Below are 24,114 nucleotides of genomic sequence, written 5' to 3'. Positions count from 1 at the left end.
AATACTCGAGATCGTTGCCTCAAAACCTACACATATATATACTTTATTATACATTCACACATAGATATGTTTTATAATGGATCCATTTTAGTCAAAATGGTTAGGAGCTCGTTTTCCTTTTTTCCCAATCAACTGAGTTAAGCTCACGAGAACAGGAGCTCGTTTCCCTAATCAAACAGTTTCCTTTATCAAACAGTACATTGAATTTGGACCCTATTAATAAAAAAATTATTTTTTTTTTAAAAATAAAATACCAAGAATCTTGCTCCCCTCAAATAAACTTAATTGATTCAACTTGATTTTGTAAAAATTTATTATCACTATTTGACAATAATAGATCAAACACATTTTTTAAACCACTTGTTGGTCGTTTTTTTTATTGTCTTTATTGGATTTACAATGGAGCTTTTATAATAATGTAATTTTTTTTTCCGTAAATTAGATATCTTTCACACGCAACTTCTCTCAAACCTTATGAAATTTAAATATGCAGCAAATTCTCCCTAAGAGTTTTAACGTCGGTGCATGCCGAAAAATGGATTCAAACGAAAACCTTAATTAAACTAAAAAAATACTACATTTCATTTCATTTAAGCGTTATTGGGTTATTATAATGTAATTTAAATAGCACTTTCTAACTTTTTTTCAAAGATATTTCTTGGTGTCACTAACAAACAAGTTCTTTCCAAAGTTGATCTTATTCAATTGACATGTAATTAATATTGGTACGCAATTATTCAAATTGTAGTTTTATCTTATTAACGATGTATCCGTAAAAAAAAAATCTTATTAACGATGTAAGCACATTGACAAATAGGACCATTGTAGCATTTGGTGCTATCCTTTTTTCTATGGTAATGCATCGATGAGTGTTATTTGAACAATCATTTTTGTTGACAACTTGTGGGATAACATAAATATACAAAGAAACATGAGTATTGACACAAAAACCAAAACAATAGAGAGAAAGTAAAAACAAAATGTGAGTATGAGAGAAAAAGCTGTCATTTCTCAAGTGCATTCTAGCATACTAGCATGCTTTTGCAACCTTACTCTACTCACTATTGGGGCGCGAGATGTTACCCATCTTACCCATTTAAGTTACCATAGTTATTTTTTCATTCACATTTAAGGCAGTATAGTTATTAATGATGAAGATAACGTTGCCAATTTAAGGCACCATAGTCCGAATATTGTCCAAATTTAGACATAAAGTTGGTGAATGGTTGAAATGATGAGATTGAGATGAGATAGTAGCGCGTGGGTATATGAAATTAGTGACCAAAATAAATGAAAAAATGGCGGAGGGAGAAAAAAACGGGAATAAGAACGTTGCGGAATGAAAAGGAGACTGTTTCAAACAAATAGTACGAGAAAACGCCACAAACACACCTTGTTTTTCTGCGTCTGCTAAAAACAAAATAGAAATTCTCAATCATTTTAAAAAAAAGAAGAGGATTTTGTGAACAAACTCGCATCACTCAGTTTATAAATAAAAAAGATGTAAAAAATGCATACAAATCTAACAAAATAAATTCATGCCTCCAAATATGTAATGTTGATTATACTAAAGTCATTCTTGCATTAGTAATGAACACCATATGAAAAAAGTTTATCAATCTGAACACAACAAACACCACGGTAAGATAAAAAATCAAATAACATCACACTTGGGTCGGCTTGATGATGTTGACTTAGGACATTAAAGTATGTTCCCCCTCAAGGATTCATGTTTGATTATCTCCGGTGTCAATTTGAATGTTTTACTTAAGTTTCTTAAAAAGAAGATTGTGAACATAACAACATTATCGCACTTAGGCGACGAAACCACGGAGAAAACCAAGAAAAACTAAAAATTTTGTGAAAACCGCTAATTTAGATAGAAGAAGAAAAAAAAAATTGAGATGGGTGATTTTGGAAGAAAAAAAATTGCTCCAAAACACCCATCTCTTGAAAGGATTAAAGATGAACGATTAGAGAGATGTGGTGGCCGCTAGGTCTAATGATTAGTTAAAAATAACATAAATATTATTCTTTATAGGTTTTGGTTAAAAAATAAATATAAATTATGGTTGAAAAAAATATTTAAGTTGATAAACTATACATGTTAACGGACCGACTTAAGGATAAGGTCACCAAGACAATCATTTTAGTCTTAAAAAATTGTTGAAATTGCCTTCAAATTGTGATGCTGTGAAAGCTGAAAATCGTGGCGCGATTTTCAGAGGCGTGGCGCAATTTTTGCTGGCAGAATGGATGGTTTCTGCTTAAGCAAATCGTGGCGCAATTTTGTGCAGGCGTGACGCGATTTGTGGATAAGGTTGTCGTACCTTGGGTCGTACGCTTCAACCGTGGCGCGATTTTCACTGGCGCGACACGATTTTTGTCTGTCACTGTGTACTATTTAAGTGTTTTAGCTCATTTTTGAAGGAAGGAGAGAGAGAACTTCAAGAGAGCAAAACTTGGGAAATCAAAGGAGTTAACTTTAGGGTTAAGGTCTTTTATTAGAGTTCTCTTGGGTTGGGAAACATTGTAAACACCTTGGGTAAGTGAAAATCATTGAGTGTCTTGTTCATTTGTGAGATTGGAAAAATTGGTAGAAATTAGGTTTGTTCTTTGTGAGCTTGTTTAGCTAATTTCTTGTAACCCATTTGTATCCCTTTGTAAGAACTCATTGATAGTGGATTGGAGAGATCAATCTCTCCCCCAAATTAGGTCAAGTTGGACCGAACTGGGTCAACAATCTTTGGTGTGTTTGTTTCTCTCTTCTCTCTTTATCTTTTGCTTGTGGTTTTGAGCTTTTCACTTTGATTCCTAGATTAGATCTAGGTGCTGCTATTGTTGTTATTGCTTGTGTTCACTTTGATATTAGTTACTACTTTCCTTTGCTCCACACATCATAGTTTGTATTGGTGTGATTTTGAGTCCGAATTCACAACAAAAATATAGAAGAAAAAAAAAGTTTGCATGATTAAAAGATATCATATTTTTCTATTGACAACAATTTACTTGATAAAAATATCTTATATTCTATTAAAATTATCAAAGTAATATATATTTTTGGGTTAAATATGTTTTTGTTCCATATAAATATGTCAACTTTTCATTTTAGTCCCTCTAAAATTTTCCTTCAACTTTTAGTCCCTATAAAATTTTCAATCTTCACTTTTGGTCCCTCTTTTAAAATAAACTCATATGTAGAATTCATATTTTTTTAATGAAATTTTCCAGAAAAATTCTAAATATTATAAGAATCACTCCCAAAAAAATTTAGAATTTTTTAACAAAACATGAATTTAGTATGAATTTTTATATTTTTTACAGTTAAAAATTTATATTTAATTTGTGTTTTGTTAAAAAAATTTATTTTTTTTTAGAATATTTTACACATTTATGCACAATTTCATTAAAAAATACAAAAATTAAATTAAAAATAGGGACCAATAGTAGTGATTGAAAATTTTATAGGAACTAAAAGTTGAAGGAAAATTTTAGAGGGACTAAAACGAAAAGTTGACATATTTATAGGGACCAAAAACATATTAACCCTATTTTTTTTTTTTTGAAGAATCTATCTAAGATTAATATTGTCTCATCAAAGATTAAATTTATTGACTTTACTATCAATAGAAAAAAGAAATATCAAATGATTTTGTATAAAAAAAAAACCTATGAATTAATTAAAACTAAAAAACAAACTGCATTTTAAAGGGTTTATTCTTTTACCAAAACTATAGAGACAACTTTTGACTCTCGAAAGGTGGCTTCGTTTCGTTGTGCATCACCAAGTTATTGAAACTTCTTTTCAGTCACTTCGAGGAAGCATAGGACCTTCATCTTGATACAAATCTTGGCATAAAAAATTGGCAAGTTACCAAATGAAGGGTCCATTGGAACTGGTCATTACATCAGCGCAACTTAAATGTCATGCACAGGAGCGAGCGCACACACACAAACTATTTGGATTGAAGAGAAAAGGCTATAGATACCAGTTTCTAGGGGAACAATACATTCAGTTAATCTCACAATTGCAAAAGAAAAGGGTAATAAAGACTAAAGATGAATTGTATTGATCACAATGATATACATTTTGTTTATAGTCTGACATCAGATGGTCCAAGAGCCAGTATACATATAACATTCATAACTAACTTCTTTAACTGTCACTAACTACCAGAGTTACAGTTACAACACAACATTGGTTGGTAGAGTGGAAGTGGGCTCTGGTAAACTTTATATATATAGTATAATTTCCATCAACTTCAGAAGTATATCAGTATACAAATTTGCCATTTCTCAACAACAGAGCCCTTTTACAGTGAGATCTGCAGTTTCCACATACTAATTGGAGAAAGATTTGCAATATGATCAAATGTAGGGAAGAAAACAGCAACTAACTCCCGTTTCTAAATATGAAGGGTATGCCGACAATAAATAAACATCGACTGACCCCAGTATGTTTTCCAAAGAATGAGCTTTTGACTCTTGAACATCATCTACAAAAACTGGGGCTCCATGAAAACTATTATATGCACAAGAAAAGCCACAATCCTTACAAGTTGCAACTTGGAGAGAATGCTGACGTGTGAGGAGCTAACACTCATCTGTCCTGCACTGAGGTATGCATCCTTACTCTTGCTCGTAGCCACAGAGACATTTACAGCCAAGGAACCTGAGCAGCGAGCACCAATTTAAGATTATGACAATGTAAAGGAGCATATATGCAATAAAGGAAATGATGGTTAACTCACAATCATAGTCGGTCCATCCAATTCGTTGATTAGCTAAATCGTATACAAAAATCTTATCTTTGAGAACAAGATCTGCAAATGAACGAACAACTTAGTCGATAAAAATCAATACTAAAAATTAGCAATGTTATTTACTACACAGAAGACATATCCACTATTCTATAGGCCCACAAATGGGTCTGATCCTTCCCTAGATCCCCCTGCGGTGGACCAACGGAACTGTATAGCACCATGTTGCTCTTAAGCGGGGAAAAACATAAGAGCCTGTATCATAATCAAATGAGAGAAAGAGCTAATTTCATCAAACTCTTATGTAGATTTTATTCTGCTAAAATAATTTTTCCAGCTTCTAACCTCCTAAAATTGTGTATCCCTTCTGCACTTTTTGGAAACCAATGCACCACATTGCAGCACCATCCTATAAAAAACAAGTAATGCTTTAGACAATTATCAGTGGCATGCAATTCACGAGAACTGCTCCTACTTAGACAAGAAGAAGAATGTGATCAACAAAGAGAAAGACATAGTTACCAGGAAACCATAATGTATAAGATACTGTTCTGGTTTTAAAACCATGGATGCTCCACCCATGAAATTTAAACTGACTAGAGGGAATATATCACCTAGGCTGAATGAGCAAAAATCCAAATGACATCTCAGAAATCATAATAGCACAAAATATATTTTTTACGATCAAAGAGAATCAGAGAATTGAAATAACCTGGTTGGGACCAGATAACACTGGTTTCCTTTGGAAATAATGGGTTTGGAAAATTGTGACACAGTGGTAGTTATCTACACAACCGTTGAGATATGTAAATCAGTGCACTGGAAAGGTCAGGATTATTTCTTAATGATTTAAAACACAAGACAAATAACATTTTGTTCGCCTCTGTTAAACACACCTTATAGAAAAAAAAGAAAATTTTGACTACAAATTAAATTTTCATTCTTCAATGTCCAATGCATAATGTAACATCCAGATTTCTTTTTGAAGGGGTAACATCCAGACATTGATTTACGTTGCAGTTCCACTTTTTTTTGTTAACGTAAAATTACCGTTAATATTTGCGGCTAGTCACATATATCCAGGTGTCTAGTCTCAAGATTCAATGCTATTATTTGGACTCTTGGGTGGATGCTGGATCCTGGTAGCAGAAACATTAGAAAGGGGTCCACTATTTTTCAGGTAAACATTTTCTCGATTCACATTCTGTAATAAAGTTCACTCATGGAGATACAGCCTTACTGCAATGGCAGAGTGTTTTAATACAAGCCTTAATGTAACTTCATCATAGTAGTGTCTCTTTACTCTAGATTGATGGTTATTGTTACCATCTTCATATTTAATATTATTAGTTGGTTCGTTGAAGTGTGTGAAAAAGTGGCAAGGACTCCCCTGTTTTCACAAAACAAAGAGTATTGTGGGTGTGAAAAATACTCCCCAATTTGCGAGGTAAGCAATTGATTATCGTGACTCATGAGTACCTTGGTATATATGATTTGTTTTCTGTGTAAATAGCCCATAAAGAAGACTTGTCATATAGACCTTAAACCGTCTTTGAGGATTGGACATATAATTAACTAGAACATGTTTAATACTGAGGAAAGCCTTAAATTAATAATCTGACCTTCTGATTGAGACAGAAAAGCTTTTCCTATTACTCCAAGTCATTACAGTTTATTTTATTAAGAAAAAATAGTGATTTTACGTTCCCTACTAAATAAATTTGGAGAACGGCTATAAAATCATAAGACTTGGCTACAAACAACGAAGTGCAGTGTTTCAAAAGTTTAAGAGAGGTAAAACAGAACTTACAGCATTGAGAAAAGGATCATAAGCTTCTTGAACAAGGTATGCCAATGTAGTACCGGAATCAACTATAGTTCCTCGATTGTTACCTGTTGCAAATACATCTTGATCGATTGGGAGAATTTGTCCATTGACTGCAATGCTTTGAAGATTTAAATTATAATGAGGCCTGAAATTCGATCAACACTGGGCATTATGTCTGATATCACAGATCAATATATTGATAGAAACTGCAAGTTATTTGACAATGGGAATAATGGCATGACCAGCATTTTAAGAACTTAATTTTTTGAGAGCATGTAAGCCATACCAATTTCTATATTCAATTCAAAAACTTATTTCATTAAATTAGAACAATTGTGTTGTTTAGTATCATATCATCTATATTCATTTTGAGAAATTTATCACATCAAACCAAAACCATGCATTTTCATTTTGCTAAGAAAACAATGCATTGTTAAGGCCAGGGCATGAAAAACACCCAAAAGAGAAAATAGAATGAAAATGTTTTACTACTTCCAGGATTCACATTCATTTACCAAGGGTATCAGAGAAGAACATGGTAAGAAACCAACATCAGTGTTAGGAGAGGGGAGCTGGCTGATCCCTTCATAAAAATACTGTATTGAGAAATGTAGAAAATTTTGTTCTTGGCAAGAGGCACTAACCCAAAACATACAAATACCCAGACCTATTACTTTTGCAACTAGAATACTGCCCTAAACAGTTAGTACAATGAAATGGAAGGTCTCCTTTCAAAAAATTGTAATCGAGATTAAAAGATGACAGTTTAATAACACTCTAAACATCGATTTACAGTACCAAACAAAATTAGAAACTTTATGTAAGCTAAGGGTACAAAATGGTGGTTCATTAGCTAATTTTCAAGTTTTTAGATGACAACTAACAATGCTTTATGTTTCGGGTCATCTCATAGTGATGTAATAAATCTTTAAAAATGATGCAAACACTTTCCCTTGATAAATTTCAGAGTGATTATCTCATAGTTTCCAAACAAGCAATTAATCTTTAAAAATGATGCAAATACTTTCCCTTAATATCAATGTGATGCAATATTAGGGAAAAATTTGTTCAACTGAGATAGGAGAAGAAAACAATGAAGGAATTGAAGAAGAGAGAACATACTGTAATGGGACAAGTGGAGTATAAACAATATTTGGCTCCAAAATTTCACCAAGAACCAGTATGCCTCCTCCACTGCCCTGTCCCTTTAAGCAATGAGAGAACACTTTGGGTGCCATGCCTTGTGATGACACTTGTGATACAACAGACAAAGCACCGGGACCAAACCCAAAAATTCCATCAACTGCCTTTTCTGTCCGAGCCAAATCCCCAGACTGATAGGTGCTACACCTATTTCCAGAAGAATCATCCCAATAAGATCAATTAAAACCAATTACCAATATTTCAAAATTTCACCTATTGACAAGATTTCGTATATAATATGTATGCAGTAACAGTCAGTTTGATCCGCAGTATTTTATATTTTAACAATATTTGCAACTAACGAAACTCAGAATGTAATTTCACTTAAAAATTTCCCAATCCTATACATTGTGCACACCCTCCCTATGATACCATCAATAGCATCATGAGGATTGAGGACTCACCCAAAAACAACGGTAGATGAAGAGTTAGAAAACACAGACTGTCCCATGATCACATCAAAATACATAGCATCATAAACATAATAACCGGACGTCCCACTTCCATCCCCATACTGAAAAGTGTAGCTGCACTGATTAGCCTGAGAAGAGCACTGACTTGTAGCCGTTTGAACCGCATAAGAACACACCGGATCAGAGCAGGAAACCAGCGCAGCAGTGGATGAACTCGCGGTGTCAAAGTAATTGAGATCAATCTACATAATGCAATACATAACCAAAATAACATTAAGCATTACACCCTTAAATCTAAAATATAATAGTCCCTCAATCCCTTTTTAACCATCTTTTATGGTTTATTATCTACACTAAAAAAAAAAAAACAATAAATTCGACGAAATTATTAGTTTTTTTCTTCCAATTACATCCTTGATAGTCCATGTTCTAATTACACAAATTCATCTCTCTACCATAAAATAGTAAGGTCATAATTGACAGCTTAAAATTTGAAAATAATAATAAGAAGAAAATCTGACTGACCCCTAAACCACTAGATTTGGGGCAATTATTGCAAGTATTGCAATTAAGCCATAATATATCACTTCCAGTATCAATCTGAACGTAAAATTCTTTAGCAGGAGAACCCATCTTCACTTTAGTAAAATACAACCTGAACAAGAAAACCAAGATTAACCCATAATATGCTACTAATTATTAGTCTTTAAATAATATTATGATAAGATAACGAAAGAATGCAAGGAGATTGAGAAAGAATGGTATACCCAACTAAGTAAGGATCGGAGGTTCCTTGGACTGAGAAGTCAAGAATACCACCACCGCCGTCTTGCAAGATTCGACCGCCGTGACGAGCTCTGTCGCGAGCTTTGAGAGTGGTGAGTTCAACTTGGTGGTTAAGAGGGATGGTTCGTTCAAGGGAAAGATAACTCCCCGGAAAACCGCCGTATACCACCGTAACTGTGACCGCCATTGCGGCCAAAGCCACCAACAAAGGAACGCGCATTTTAGTTTTAATAATAGCAACGGTAACTTAATAGATGATGCTGCATTCGTCTTTGCAGAAAGAATGAAATGAATAGGGAAAACTAAAAAGAGAAGTGAAGTCAAGTCAATGGAAATTTTAGTTTTTCTCTCTACGAGTGGGACCTGATGGGAACCCCTCTTCCACAGGCAGCACACCTTTTTACAAGACAGATGTTTGGATAATGCCAAAAATTATAAGTTTCATCAATTACCCTCCTGAAATTAACAAAATTTCAATTACCTCCCTGAAATTTCACAACGTTAGTCAATTTACCCCCTCTGTCAAATTTTTCTGTTAGTGAACATAACGTTTTGCAAATATCCCTCTGAAGTTTTGCACTTATGTGCAAAATGCCCCCAAAATTTAAAAATTTATAATATTTTTTCCTTAAAAACAAACGATTAATAGTTAAATATTAAAGCTAACTATTAATTTTGGAGTTTGGAAAAACTACATGCATATATACATCAAAATAGGCTCCAAAATGGTGAAAAATATGTATTTTTTAAAGTGACAATAATAAGATGATTTGTGGATTAATATTGTGGAATAAGACATATATATACAGTCATTTATGTACAAATAATAATTTCCTTTCTAGAACATTAACAATGGAAAGGGATTAAAAAGAACATTAAACATAGACATGTAATTCTAAACATGATCATCATCATCCATATCTTGAAGACCAGGTAATGGAAATCTGAGAATTGCCGCAACACCTGTTAGCTGAGCCAATTGTGGTGTCGAAACATGCATAGAAGAATACACCAAAGCCTTTCCTCCACCTTGTTTCACAGATTTCACCATGCTCTCATATTTTTTCCTCATCTCAATCTCTTCATTCCTATAAAGTTCATCTATTATCAAAAGTGTCTCAATTGCATTCATCTCGTGTGCACTCTCCACATGCTTTGGTCCATAACATACACGATCTGAACTGTCGCACACCATGTCCCATAATTCCTTAAAAGCCCTAATTTCTAACCCTAAGTTACTGTCCTTTATTAAATTCATCACCGCTGCGTCATTGAAAACTTCCCTTAAATCGAAGTTACAATTACTCTTGTTGTTGTTGTTACACCGTGACCCCACAACTACGATACGTGATTTGTTCTCTTCTATACACCTCATCTTTAACCTCTTTGCTTCAGATAAAAGAAACCTACGAAAAATAGTTGGGGATAGCAATGCATTATCATCACTTTCCCCTGCTATTACTACACTCTTCACAGTTTTAAAATCCACATGTTTCACAAAAGCTGCAAACACATCACGAAAAAACACGTTAAAGGAAGGAGAAGAAGAAGAAGATTTTTTATGTGAATATGAACGTGAAGAGGCTTCGATTTTGGAACAACGAGTAGTGACCCCTTTTCCAAGCAAGTGAATCTCCGCTTGGTGTTGTTGAAGAAGAACAACAGCAAGATTGGCATCCGAAGAAGATGATGAATTCTCGGTGGCATCGGTTAAGGCTTCAAAGGCGTGTGGACCCCACAACTTTTTTTCAAGGTCAAAGGATTTGTTTCTTTCAAGGGTTAATGTGTGGAAAGAACCAGCGGCGACATGTTGATTGGATTCAAGGTTGCGACCGTGAACGCGAAGGGTAGAAGAGTCTTTGTGAAAGTCACGACACGTGACTTTGAGATGAAGGGTGAGTTTAACACGTGACGCGGTGTTTTTATTTGATTCGAGATGGACTTTACGTGTGGTATCGGCGGTGACAACATCGCCGATCGTGATGAGGTTGTAAAGGATCCACACATCATCGGGTTCTTCTGCAATTATTTTAACAGTTCCTCTTTGGTTGAGAGCAAAATCCTTTTCCAAAAGCTTCATATCAAATTAATTAATTTCCAAAGTATGTGGTGAGAATGAGATGTTACGGAGATATAGCGTTGTCGCAAGTTTTTATGTGGCTGCGTGTGTGAGCCCTAATGTTTTACTTTATGTAGTTATAGTGTATTTTGGGAAGGTTATAGTTGCGTGTTATGTCCCTATTGGGAGTCTTGGAGTCCTTTGATTATGTGGTGCTGTTTTATCGTGGAAACAATTCCTTATTTTGAGTACAAGCTAGATAATGCATTTTTTGGATTGGATTCGTCCCTCAAACTGAAATGTGGTTCCCTTACTTTTTAGTTTTGAGTTATATATGGACCAATGGAAATTCTTTAGTGTGTTGTAAAATTGTGGGTCATATTTTTGTTACCACACTTCATATCCCTATGATACTTTGACAAATAACAAAATGTGAAGACATCACCTCAAAAAAAATGTGAAGACTAATTTTTTAAGGTAACTGAAATTAATTAAAAGGATAGATCTCTCGCAATGCATCATCGGTTAAGGATGAAATATTGGATCAAATTATTAAATGATTCAAGTATCTACAATTTATGTCACAATATGTTGAAATGTTTCTCTTTATTCTTGTGAACCAAACACATGCTCTTAGGGTGTACATATAGAGAGAAAAAATAAAAATGTTGTGTCATCTCAAAATGTGTTTTTAGATATTATGTTGATCGAAAGTGCATTTTCAATACATACGTATGATTTTTTTTTATTTTTTTTTTAGAAAATATGGAAAGTAAAGAGTGGCATATTTTTTTTTTTGTCAAAAAAAGTAGTACCCTTAAATGAGATTTGTCTCCTCTCTGTCGGATGAGCTCACTTCTGATGAAAATTGTTGTTTACACTACAAGCAAAGCTAAAAAAGACCATAAAATGACAAATTTAACCCCAATTTCCATCGACAGTTAACTACCATCGGTTAAACTCGATCGACCGTTAACTGCCGATGAGATTATTTTGGTATTTTCGTGGTGTTTCCTAAAATCATTTGATGTGGGAACAACATTTTTCGCTTCTGATTGTATATGTTTGAGCCAAGGGCCCTTTTGTGTTACACATTGACCAGAAGAAAATGAGATAAATTAATATGATAATCGATTAATTTTGTATTATTATAAAGAATTGAATAGTGGATTGCACGTCAAGAACCGATAGGAGTGCTTCACCACGTTTATTCCCAATTCATACTCACACTAACCAACCCCTGCTTAGCTGGCTTGTTATATATATATATATATGTATTTGCTTCATTCAAGTCAATGTAGCCATAAACCCTTGTGAATTGAGAAGAACGATGGCATTTGCAATAGCATTGATGATCACTGCAATGGTAGTCTGTTGCACCACCAATAGCATACTAGTCTCAGCTTGGGAAGAACCAGCACAAGTCATTCACGTGGTTGGAAAAGTGTTGTGCCAGGATTGTAGCAAGGGATGGAACGAATGGGTTTCTGGTGATAAGCCAATTAAAGGTATGTGATATTATCATTTTGTTACATTTAAAAATAAAATAAAAACATTTTAGAAGTTTTTTATAATAAAAATGACTCAATTTTTTATAGTCCATAACAAGTAGACTCTAATGCATATGAGCATATACTTTGGTTGGTTACTAATTGTGCAAAACACTAACAGGAGCTAAGGTGTCACTAACATGTATGGACAAGAGAAACAGGGTTATGTATTATACAAGTGACACAACAGATGAGTTAGGACTATACGACATTACAGTGGACAAATACAAATACGGCAAAAAGTTGGATACAAAAGGTTGCTATGTGAGGTTAGTGTCATCTCCTGATAATGTTTGCAACATTCTCACTGACTTTGGTGGTGGAAAAGCTGGTTACAAACTCAACTACCCAACATCAGTGTATCGTGGTTTGATTAAATATATGGTTACCCCTTTTTATTATACCACTCCTATGTGTGAGATGCCTGATACTGATACCTACGAGTCTGAAGCCAAAGTTCCCAAAGAAGAAAGAGAAGGGGGATATTATTAGTGTGAATGTTCTACTTGTCATGAATCAGATTATGATTATTCCCTTTCCCATTTTATTAAATTTTGTAACAGATTGTATCAACTTTATTTGAGGAAAAATGTCAACATGCAATGTTCCTTCATACAATCTATGTTGAATGTTTTTTTTTTACTATATAGTGCACAACAATAACTAAATTTCTCGCCAAAAAAAACTGAATTTCTCGATCTCATACAATCGTATGTTGAATATTCAATGATAGTTTTGTTCCAAAAATTAGATATGTTAATCATGTATGAATTATTATCCTTCTAAAAAAAATGTATGAATTATTATAGAAATGCAAAATCCAAGGTGACTATTAAGGGTGTATTCATGTATGGGGTAAGGATCCTCTAAAGTGAGTAAAGTGTAAAGTGAGAATTAAATTGTTTTTGTAACAAACTCGTAATTTTTTATGATGTACATATTTATATTTAATCTATTAATTAACGGTTGACATTATTCACTTTATACTTTAAAGTGTAAAGTGAGATATTTACTTTAGAGGAACCAAATCGTTGGTATCACCTTTATAGGTGTTACGGTGTACACAATCGTCAAATAATTGCAAACAAACCCCTCAACTTGTAACATTTTTCTAATTTTCCAATCTAAAAACCAAAAATCTCCCCCTCTTTCATCACAATTATGTAGTCAATCTCCGCCGTAACCAATAATTTAACAATGGGAATGGGACGTGGTGTTTGCTATCAGATTAGCAATTTACTACAATACTAGAGCCTAGAGGTGCCTGCAAAGCTTGGTACCAGTTGAATGAAAGCTGATTAGAAGAAGAAACAAAGCACCTGGTACAACACCAACTACCACAACACTCTACGAAACTAGGCTGAAGCCTCGTAACCATGTTGCTATTGTACTATTTACAATCATGCAGTTTCACATTAGAAACCGTTCAATAGCAGATAACAGACAAACAGATAAAGGTGAAAAACCTCTGTCAAATGTGAAAAACACCCACTTCACATTTCATCGCATTGAAACCACAAAAAAAAAAAAAAAAAAAAAATCCCTACACGTCACAATCCCCTTTCACAACTAAATCTGAACGCATCATCACCCCTTGTAAACATAGATATTATCATAGGAGGACCAACCAAGGGTGAGTGATAACGAGGAAGAGGGTGTTGTTTGTGGAGGTTTGGGCAGATGGGTATTTAGGATTTTGGGATTGAGAAACATAATAGAATGTTGCAAAATTGAGGGGTTTGTTTGCAATTGACAGACGCTGACGTACAGTACTGAAGATCAATGACCCTCAAACCAGATAAAAATAAGTACAGTTCTGTTATTTAAAAATATAGAATTGAGACACTTTATAATACGCAGTATACCTCCATCTCTTTCTCTTGTTTACTTCTCATCTACTTTACACCTTACACTGATTTGAAAAATATTCCACAAAAGAAAGGCACGCCATTTTTTATGTATCATTTTGATGCTCAAACATAACTTCCCACATAAGTAATAAGTAAAGTATATACATGTTACAAAACAAAAACAAATCTTATAATAGGGATGATGATACTATAGATAAGCCTTCAGAAAAATACCTTAGAATGTAGTAAAGTAAAATCAAAACTAAAACAAGGTGCAGATAATTCCGTACCTCTTCTTAATATGGCGCATAACTACTCAACAGGGAAAAGAGATGTATTTATGAATACTAGTCGCTACAGGGAACAATCTCAATTTTTAAGCTGTACAACGTTGATCAATCAAACAAAGATAGCTCTATCCACACAACTCATAAAACTGGTTTACATTATTATTTTCATATTCCATATGTCAAAGCTCATATATTTGATGTTTTAGCAGCAAGATGTATAAGAGTTCTCTTGTGGTAAGTGGTGCGTAGCTTCTTGTATTTCTGCAAAAAAGCTGCAAGGTCAACCTCTCTATCAAGGAGCTGCTGGTGCAGATTTTCAGATTCCTCATCTGTCTGGTTCACAGATTCTGCAAAATTACAAGTTCGTCATATGTATGACCTAGCCTTCGCCGCAATAGCAAAAAAATAGTTACCACCAGAACTATTGCAGCAAATTATAAGTTCAAGTCATACCTTGAATCCTCTGGAGAAGGGATGCAGGGGAATTCATTTTTAACATTTCTTCTTTCTGCTTCTCAAGCTCGTTTAGTTTCTCGTTAGCAGTAGCTAATTCGGTTGTACGAATTATTCTACACTGTTTCATAAGGGGGAAGGAGATAAGTTTCGTAATCAGCATAAGATTTTGGATATTAATCCCCTGCAGCCAGTGATCTCCTGCATTCACACAATCAGCAGATCAGCACCGTCCAATCTTGATTAATAGATTATGAACGAGCTGTTCAAATATTTTTAAATATCTGCTGACAACATGAATGCAGATGATCCTTAACTGCAGAAAACTCATTTTCCAAGAATTCCAATAAGGGGGAAAAAACTAATCGCAGGGCCATGATCTTACCTGATTCCTAAGTTCCATCATGCGAGGTTCCTTTTGTAGATTTTCCTCTGTATTAAAGACAAATTTGAGAAGTTCTATAACACTTAATTGATGGCAAACTATTTAATACAAGCACTGCAAATAAAAGAAATTCAATCACTCACCTGCCAGCTGCCTATTTTCCTTGGCAAGTTCATCTTTCAGCTGATCATATCAATAGGCCATAAAATAGTTAAAACACAAGCAGATACAAACTCCACCATCAGAACAAAAACTAAAACACTGCTAAAAAAGGTTAAGCATAGGAGTAATACAACAGAAAAACTTCAGCACACTCATAGGGGACCAACTGTACAATAGAGCACAGTCAATTACCTGTGACAATTTGACTAGTGTGATTACACGTCATTTCAATTGTCAGCGGACATGTATTGGGATGTCATACTGTCATTATAGAATACTACTATTGAGTTCAACTCTTTTCAGTATTGCAACTATTTGTTATTAGGACCCAAGTTTGTTACCAGTCACATGGATAATACATAAAAGGAGAGATGAAGCGTTAGTTAAGGTCGGTAGAGACATGTGAAAAGGAAATTGGAATGGAAAGAACCAGGTGCCTCAAATGCCTAGAACAGGGGGTTTATTGCATCTACAGATTCCGCATGTCTGATCTTATATTACATTGACACGGATTCAGTGATAGAGATTTCCTATCAAGCCACATCAACATTCTTTCTATATTCTGAGCTAGTTCCATCACTACAACAATAACAACAACCAAATCCTTTTCCCACACCAAGTGGGGTTAGGTACATGGATCAAATGACGCTCCGATGTCCTGTCATTATTCATATTTAAAGATATATCATTAACTATAAATATCTCTAAATATCTCTTAATTGACCTATCGTTTTCCATGCCCATCTTTTAGGCTTTTACCTCTAAATAGAGATTATCCTCCATTCTACAACCTTCATCAGTGCTTCTTTGGGTCTGCTGCACACATGTCCAAACTACCTAAGCCAAGATTTTACCATCTTTCTACAATACATAAGAGCTACCTCTATTGTTTCTCGAGTGATATGATTTATAATCTTTGTCTTGTCATGTATGATAAAAAATTCATGGTAACATTCTCATCTCAACAACACTAATATGTAATTTATTGTTAGCTTTTACTAGTCCAACATTCAATTTCATACAATATTTCAGATATTAAAATTGTACCGAAATTTTTCCCTTTTTTTTTGGTAGAATAGTTTTTTTTTTTGGCAATTTTTTTTTTCCTTTAAGCTTGAGTGATACTGTTCAATCACAAATTATATCCTATAATTGACAACCCCCTCTATTTAGCATCTTGAGTGATAATGTTTACCTTGCGTTATAGTGTATTATTCTCTGGTTTTCACCTGTATTTGAGTGTTTCTTACTAAACTTACATGCTCTATTTACTCCAACTTGGGCAGAAGTCCTGTTTCTATTCTTTAAGTTTCTAATTTAATTATTTTTCCATGAATTTCTCGATTCTCCAGATTTCTAATTTAAAAGTATACCGTTTGTTAAAAAACATGTATCATGGCACCATCTCTTGTGTCTGCTCGATAAACACATCTAGAACAAAAACATTCAAAACTGACTTTTGATGCACACCTATAGTAATAGTGAAATCTATATTTCCACCTTGTGCTTTTACATTAGTTGTAACCCTTCATACATATTTTTTATTATTCGAATATATACATCCAAACTTCTTTATTTTATGGGGCCCCGCAGCACGTCTAGGTGACTTCGTATATCGGTATATGTATCTTCCAAGTTTATGCTTGTAATTATTTTTTTATCGTATAAATCTTCAAAGAAAATATACAGCTTCCATGGTTGACCATCCCAGCATTAAACCAGATTAATTTTCTGTAATGTGGGTATCTTGTCTTAATTTCCGCTTAACTACTCTCCTAAAAAAACCTTCACAATTTGACTTCCATTTAAGTTTTATCAATGTATAATTTGCATAGTTTTGTCAAAAAATAGATCCTGCAGTTAGTAGCATAAACCTGTGTATTATTCGGAAGGATAAAGCATCGGCCTGCATTATAGGCATTGTCCCTACAGGTTGGGATTCCTAGCTACAGGTTGGAAGGATTAGATCAACAACTGTCCTCTTCCTCACATCCAAAATCACTAGAAATACATGACTGTTTTCATTTTAGTTTTAGATATTAGGGGTGACTCACAGGGAAAAAGGATTACCAAACAAAGATATCAGATATATGCTTCATAATCACAACGTAAGAAGGCATAAGCTGTAGCTAAGTATTACTAAATATAGGTATCGTGACACTCCCAAATCCATAGATTCTTAAGAAAACAGGATCTGATGCTTCCTATCTATAAACTCAACAGATAATTGGAAAGTCTGGTAACAACTAACAACCTACTATTAACTAACTAGATACTCATCGCAGCAACGAAAAAGAATGATAATTTCCAAGAGCATAAACTAGATCAGTAAAGATAATAAACTTACATTGGTTTGAATCTTGACCTGTTCAAGCGAATTCAGAAACTGTTGATACGCATCTTTATCAGACAAAAGCTTCCTTAACTCATCAACACTGATGAATAAACAGTTAAACGCACATCATTAAAATCATCATATATTAACAAAATTAATAAAACAGAAAAATCAATCAGTAATTGATGTTAAACCTCTTATCCTTCAAAGAAGCAATGGTTCCGGCGGCTTCTGCTGGCGGAACATGTGAAGACGGCGGCCTCGGTGAAGCGGAAGAGGAAGCAGGTGTAGCAGGTCTTGAAGAAGTGGATGAACTCATGATAGATGGTGAATACCATGATTGCTGGGATGAAGCTTCATGTGGTTGTTGCTCTTGTGATCCCCTGCGCGTAATCAACAACAAAAGCAATAAAATCAATATCAATATTAACATCAAAGTTCTTCCCTAATTTTGGCAATAATTGGAAATTGAAAAGGTTATAGAGATATGAAATATGATTATGAATAATTAATTACCATAATCCTCGAAACATCTTTGTTGCGTGATTGATTGATTCTGAATTGATGATACGCCAACCGAAGAGGCGAAGATACAAACGGGAACCCTCGAAATTTCACAGAAACAAAGGGGAGAAGGAAAGTGGAAACGAAACACCTTGTTGCTCCAATTGATACGATATCAATTAAATCACTTTTTTATACGATCCAACTAGTAGCATTAACAAAAATTATTATATACACGTAGATTTATTTTTTATTTTTTTTTATAAAAAACTCATTTTCATTTTTGATTTATATTGCAATTATAATGATCACAATTTACATAAAAATAATACTTATCATCAAAATATAAAGTTTTTCTCTTGTAAAAATAAATAAATGTAAAATGGTTGGTGTGAATCAAATATTCTCGCAGCAAGTAACAACATAATGAATGTCATTATCATCATCTAAAAAAGCACAATTTTTAAGGGTGTGTTTGTTTCAAGTTTACCAAATTTATTCAATAACATTCCTTTGAATATAAAGATGGGAATTTTATTCCAAGGAATTTAGGAAAAATATGTTTGGTTAGCTTTATAATATTCCTAAGAACCATAAAAATATGGATTATAATAGGTAAACTATTTATGAATTTATTCTCATCTCCATGGGAACTTTATTCCCACCCTTTTTCTTGGGAAATTTTTTCTATTCCTAAGAACATTTTATACCAAGGAATAAATTTTAGTAAACTTGTAATAAACATAGGCATATACATTTCTATCATTTTATTCTCAGGAATCAACAATTATAACTTGAAACAAACACACCTTAAGTCTTGTTCGTCAACATACATCTCTAACAATTCAATAAGATTACCATCATCTTAAAGTGAATGATATTCATTAAGTGTCTCATTTTTTTATATTTGTTCATATTCTATAAGACATGTAGTTGTTCATATTCACGATTATCTAATAGATATTTCTTGGATATGTCTATGAGCTTATATGCAGAACATCAACGTTTAATTTTTATACAATACAAATACAATTATATTTTCCATTTTGAAATATTTAAACTTCACAAGTCTCAAGTAATTAAAAATTATATGGAGAGCTTTCAATATAGGAAAAGAAAGGAGGAAATGAGAGTGGATCTAACAATGCTGAGGTTGATTGAAGAGAAATAGGGAAGGGAAAGTAGGGTAAGTGAGAAGTTGAACAAAAAGGATGGACTCACTTCTTTTATTTGGTCTCTTCAGAAACAGGAGAAAAAGAGAATAAAAATTATTATTTGTGTTACTTATTATTTTATTTATACTATTTTTTCTTTATTAAGTTTATTTTATGCTTTAAAAAAGTAATAAAAACTTATATATTGTATATTTTCATTTCTCTTATAATATAAAGTTATTTAAAATTGTTTTTTTTTTTTAATCTTTTTATGCGATGTCTTATCTCTTGTTCTCTTCTCAGTTTTTATTTTGAATTGAATTCAAGGGTCGATTATGCTTAAAGCCTCACGACTAGGGGTGGGAATAGGCCTGAGTCTGGCCTACGAAATAAATCACAAGCTTGAGCCTGACCTATGACCTATCATAGGCCGTTTTTCTAGGCCTGGCCTGACCTATTTAAAAGCCTGGACTGGCCTGAAAGCCTACTTACAGGCCTACTTCACATTAAGGCCATCAAATAGTTCATTTGGCCTACTAAATAGGTTAAACATGTCTTAAAGTCTACTCAAAAGCCTATTTCACTACAAGTAAATTTCAACAAGATTAAAGCCTACATAAAAGCCTATTAAGGGATTAATAGATAGAGAAAAAGATGTTTATATTTTTAATATATGGAATTATTTTAATATAATTTTTTTTTTAATAAATAAGTATTAATAGGTCGGCCTATTAGGCTTAACAGTCTTTTTTTGAAGCCTAAGCTTGATCTATTTAACTAAACAGACTTTCCAAAAAGCTTAAGCCTAGGCCTATCTACTAAACAGTCAAGGTCAGATCAGGCCAAAACAGGTCAGGCCGTAGGCCCCTGTAGATCGGCCTGGTCTATTCCCAACCCTACTCACGACCCATTTGCAATCACACTGAAAAGAGACAATTTACGTTAAACATATTATCCATATAATTTCATAACGTCCTAGCGACTTCAATTACTACAAGACCATTGCCGAGCATTGTCCTTAACAACCACTCTTTACTCCTCAACTGCTCCTCCCCTAAACCGCTGTATATGAGTCTCCTTCTACAACAATACACACTCTTTGCTTTCACCGACTCGATCTATCTATCTATCTAGATCACATTCTATAGTCAATTACAAAACTTCGTATTTCACACATCATTTTTGGGATTTATCTACCTATCGATCCGAATGGGAGGAGTTTATTTATACAACAAAAATTATTTTCATTTAAAAAATACATAGGTGACGCAAGATTCTTTACTTTGTGATGCTATGCCACGTAGGTAGCCACCAAGCTATAATGTAGTCAATCAATGGTGCCACGTATCTAACAAATAGTGAACCGAACCACGGATTTATGTTGCAACTTGCAACACCCTATAAACTCAAACACAGATCCAAAGTAGCGTAAGCGCCAATCTCATCTTCCATCATCCAACGTCCATAATTCCCCCTCAGCCACCACTTTCAATCTCATCCATCCATTCCCTTTACTTCTTTAATTTAATAACCCTTTTTCGTCCCTATTACACTACACTCTCTTTTGCGTTGTTTTGTCGTTGAATTCTAAGTTGAAGGCCGTTTTACTCTCTCTCTCTCTCTCTCTCTCTCTCTCTCTCTCTACATTTTCATCTTCCTCTCCAAATCTCCGTCCATTGAATCCAAATCCCACCGCATTGAGCCACATTATCAACCACTATACTCACAATGGTATTTAAGTATTTATTTTTATATTTTTTTTCTTCATTTTTTGTGGTATACTATGGTTTCAGATTTATTTGATGTTTTTTAAGAATAACGAGTCAAATGTTTGAAACAGGACACAGTGTTGGTGCCTCCTTGGCTTGAACCATTGTTGAAAACACCATTTTTCAACATTTGTCGGATTCACGCTGATGCAGCTAGAAATGAGTGTAACATGTATTGCTTAGATTGCAACAATGGTGATGGTGCTTTTTGCTTTTATTGTCGTTCTTCAAGACACAAAGACCACCAAGTCATTCAGGTAGTAAAGTGCTTTTCTTTATTCAAAACCTAACCGCAAAATGTAGATTCGAATCTGCGTCTCAACATATCAAATATTTCGCGCATAGTTAACCATTAGTCAAAAAATGGGTACCCATTTCATATATGAATATTTAATTTTCTGGGTTTTTTTTTTTTATTAATGTATTTGGTGAAATGGGTTAAGTTTGATGTATAATGTAATGTATTCATCTACATTTTGCATTTTGTTTAACAAAGATTTGTGTGTTGTGGTTGGTGAATTAGATAAGAAGATCTTCGTATCATGATGTGGTTCGTGTGTCAGAGATTCAGAAAGTGTTGGACATAAGTGGAGTGCAAACATATGTGATAAACAGTGCTAGAGTTTTGTTCTTGAATGTTAGGCCTCAACCAAAATCTGGGAAAGGAGTAGCACACATTTGTGAGATTTGTGGAAGGAGCTTGTTGGATTCATTTCGGTTCTGTTCTTTGGGATGTAAGGTAAAGAAGATATTTTAATAATATTATTTTCAATTTCATTATTTTTAATTTTAATCTCTATGATGCTCTTACAATATTGTCCAATGTCCATATCATTATCAACATGCACATCATTCACAACTCAATTATACTCATCATATGGGTATAACACCCACCACCCATACATCATCACCTACATTTGAAAGCCCATCTCCATCATTCAACATCATAATTATATTCCCACCGCTTTTAATTATTCATCATGCCTTCATAATTACTACATTTAGCATTCACATTTCGATTAATTACTCAAATTCATGTTTTTAATCTTATAATATTATGACTTTTATAAACATGGGGTTAATGGAAATGCACCTACATTTTGTGTTTTCTTTTTCTTTCTTTCTTTAGCTTCCTAATCGACACATTGAGTCATTCAACAATCCAATAAATTTTTTATATTATCATCCAATCAAATCTTATAGTTTCTGATCTAAGTATTAGTTAAATTATTTTGAAAAATGACATTATGATGTGGATAATATGTAATATTTGATTGGATGAAAGCGTAAAAATGATTTACAAAGTCCGTCTATTAATCCGTTTAATTTATATTGTCAACAAATCATAACTATTCATATACGTGACTTTAGAAGTAGTTATGATTATCTCTAAAAAAAAAAAAAAAAAAAAAAGTAGTTATGATTAAAGTTACACAATTTTTACATAATTATCATTGACCGTTTTAAAAGCTGAAGCTTTTACACCAACGTGGTATATAAATTAAATTCACTCACACACATAGATATATAGTATTGTGCTGCATTGACAGGGGAACATGGCATGTCATATACAAATAATTGGATGATGCAGTTTATTAATTATTTATTTAATTTGACGTTGAATAATTTAATTAGCTTGAAAGAATAAAGAAAAATGGAGATGCAAGCTTTGCTTTGGAGGGTAAGAATGAAGGATTGACAATGGAAGGAGTGTCAAGTAGTAGATCAGAAGAAGAATTGCGTGAAGGCTCAACACAAGATATGTATCCTCTCACGCCTCCTCCACCTCCTTTAAATGCAAGGAGAAGAAAAGGTATACCTCATAGGGCACCTTTTGGTTCCTCATTCTAATGGGATAGGATTCCTTCTAAACTCAAAATTGGTACATATTCTTCAATATTCAATTTTTTCCCTTGGAATACAATACAACCCTATTTGGTGGGAAAAACCTAGTCATTATATAATTCTTTTTACATAATAAAGGTGAAAAAGATTAGGAGCCTTTGGAGGGGGTTTTGTCCAAGGTACTTGATGATTTGGAAAAGTAAAGGAAAGGGTATATATATAGGAAAGAAAACTCCTTCTTTTCCGGTTTGGGTCCCTAAAAAAAACAAATCCTCCCTTGTCAAAGAATCAATAATGCATATTTGTTTAATTATTATCTAATAGTTGGGGGTGTACATTTCATTATTAAGAAATTAATTAATTAAAAAGCAAGTCTTTGTGGAGTCCGTTTTATAGTTTTCATTGTCCCACCATTCACATGGGCCGTTTACATAAAGGTAACAACACCTTTTTAAATATATTTTTAATTTTATTAATACGTGTGCATGTAAACTAATAATGAGGACAAATCAACTTTCAATTTATCCTATTTTATCGTTACCAATTTTGGAGATCTCAATGGATTGGACGATTGGTCACATTGTCTCTATGTTTGCCATTTATGGTTTTGAGCTCGTCCTATCTCTTTCTAGTGCAGTTCATCCGGCCTCCTGTTAGCGCCCGGTGGTATATTTTACTCACAAAACCTATCGGAATTCATCTTCCGATAGGTGTTTTTCAGCAACATGGGGGGCCGTAGAACAATCCCCATCTATCTATCTACATTGG

At 33.7% G+C, this 24,114-nt stretch overlaps 5 protein-coding genes across 5 annotated transcripts; 2 read left to right on the top strand and 3 right to left on the bottom strand.

The window, feature by feature from the left end:
- Nucleotides 1-4,044: 4,044 nt before the first annotated feature.
- On the bottom strand, nt 4,045-9,314 carry LOC11436352 (aspartic proteinase 36). Its single transcript, XM_003625687.4, has 10 exons — nt 8,972-9,314; nt 8,730-8,859; nt 8,196-8,446; nt 7,711-7,938; nt 6,571-6,733; nt 5,473-5,546; nt 5,283-5,379; nt 5,106-5,169; nt 4,752-4,823; nt 4,045-4,672 (listed from the first exon to the last, which is right to left on the bottom strand). The coding sequence occupies exons 1-10, from the start codon at nt 9,208-9,210 to the stop codon at nt 4,497-4,499; spliced, it is 1,494 nt and encodes a 497-aa protein (XP_003625735.2). The 5' UTR covers nt 9,211-9,314; the 3' UTR covers nt 4,045-4,496.
- Nucleotides 9,315-9,885: 571 nt separating this feature from the next.
- On the bottom strand, nt 9,886-11,070 carry LOC11432958 (protein PELOTA 1). Its single transcript, XM_003625688.3, has one exon. It carries the CDS (start codon nt 11,068-11,070, stop codon nt 9,886-9,888), a length of 1,185 nt encoding a protein of 394 aa, XP_003625736.1.
- A 1,263-nt stretch (nt 11,071-12,333) lies between these two features.
- LOC11430669 (non-classical arabinogalactan protein 30) lies at nt 12,334-13,244 on the top strand. Its single transcript, XM_003625689.4, has 2 exons — nt 12,334-12,557; nt 12,721-13,244. Exons 1-2 carry the CDS (start codon nt 12,380-12,382, stop codon nt 13,089-13,091), a joined length of 549 nt encoding a protein of 182 aa, XP_003625737.1. The 5' UTR covers nt 12,334-12,379; the 3' UTR covers nt 13,092-13,244.
- Nucleotides 13,245-14,758: 1,514 nt separating this feature from the next.
- Nucleotides 14,759-18,776, bottom strand: LOC11431442 (vacuolar protein-sorting-associated protein 37 homolog 1). Its single transcript, XM_003625690.4, has 7 exons — nt 18,591-18,776; nt 18,269-18,457; nt 18,087-18,174; nt 15,721-15,760; nt 15,578-15,624; nt 15,193-15,313; nt 14,759-15,086 (listed from the first exon to the last, which is right to left on the bottom strand). The coding sequence occupies exons 1-7, from the start codon at nt 18,605-18,607 to the stop codon at nt 14,926-14,928; spliced, it is 663 nt and encodes a 220-aa protein (XP_003625738.1). The 5' UTR covers nt 18,608-18,776; the 3' UTR covers nt 14,759-14,925.
- A 2,380-nt stretch (nt 18,777-21,156) lies between these two features.
- Nucleotides 21,157-23,890, top strand: LOC11430670 (protein RGF1 INDUCIBLE TRANSCRIPTION FACTOR 1). The gene is made up of 4 exons (XM_003625694.4): nt 21,157-21,463; nt 21,573-21,758; nt 22,025-22,240; nt 23,137-23,890. Exons 1-4 carry the CDS (start codon nt 21,461-21,463, stop codon nt 23,350-23,352), a joined length of 621 nt encoding a protein of 206 aa, XP_003625742.1. The 5' UTR covers nt 21,157-21,460; the 3' UTR covers nt 23,353-23,890.
- Nucleotides 23,891-24,114: the final 224 nt, after the last annotated feature.

This window comes from Medicago truncatula, chromosome 7 (assembly GCF_003473485.1).
Source record: "Medicago truncatula cultivar Jemalong A17 chromosome 7, MtrunA17r5.0-ANR, whole genome shotgun sequence".
Lineage (NCBI taxonomy): Eukaryota > Viridiplantae > Streptophyta > Magnoliopsida > Fabales > Fabaceae > Medicago > Medicago truncatula.
The sequence above is the reverse complement of the archived record's forward strand: the minus strand, read 5'-3'. Positions and strand labels throughout refer to the sequence as shown.

Bases quoted from the DNA above. Each gene is read 5' to 3' on its own strand.
- LOC11431442 (XM_003625690.4), bottom strand. The intron at 18,175-18,268 runs GTTTAACATCAA...TTTATTCATCAG, and splicing joins GCTTCTTTGAAGGATAAGAG to TGTTGATGAGTTAAGGAAGC. The intron at 15,314-15,577 runs GTAAGATCATGG...CTTATGAAACAG, and splicing joins TGATGGAACTTAGGAATCAG to TGTAGAATAATTCGTACAAC.
- LOC11436352 (XM_003625687.4), bottom strand. From the start codon at position 9,210: ATGCGCGTTCCTTTGTTGGTGGCTTTGGCCGCAATGGCGGTCACAGTT. The intron at 7,939-8,195 runs GTGAGTCCTCAA...TTCTGGAAATAG, and splicing joins TCATCTACCGTTGTTTTTGG to GTGTAGCACCTATCAGTCTG. The intron at 5,170-5,282 runs GTAACTATGTCT...TGTTTTTTATAG, and splicing joins TTATACATTATGGTTTCCTG to GATGGTGCTGCAATGTGGTG.
- LOC11430670 (XM_003625694.4), top strand. The intron at 21,759-22,024 runs GTAGTAAAGTGC...TTGGTGAATTAG, and splicing joins AAGACCACCAAGTCATTCAG to ATAAGAAGATCTTCGTATCA. The intron at 22,241-23,136 runs GTAAAGAAGATA...TAATTTAATTAG, and splicing joins TCTGTTCTTTGGGATGTAAG to CTTGAAAGAATAAAGAAAAA.
- LOC11432958 (XM_003625688.3), bottom strand. From the start codon at position 11,070: ATGAAGCTTTTGGAAAAGGATTTTGCTCTCAACCAAAGAGGAACTGTT.
- LOC11430669 (XM_003625689.4), top strand. From the start codon at position 12,380: ATGGCATTTGCAATAGCATTGATGATCACTGCAATGGTAGTCTGTTGC. The intron at 12,558-12,720 runs GTATGTGATATT...AAACACTAACAG, and splicing joins TGGTGATAAGCCAATTAAAG to GAGCTAAGGTGTCACTAACA.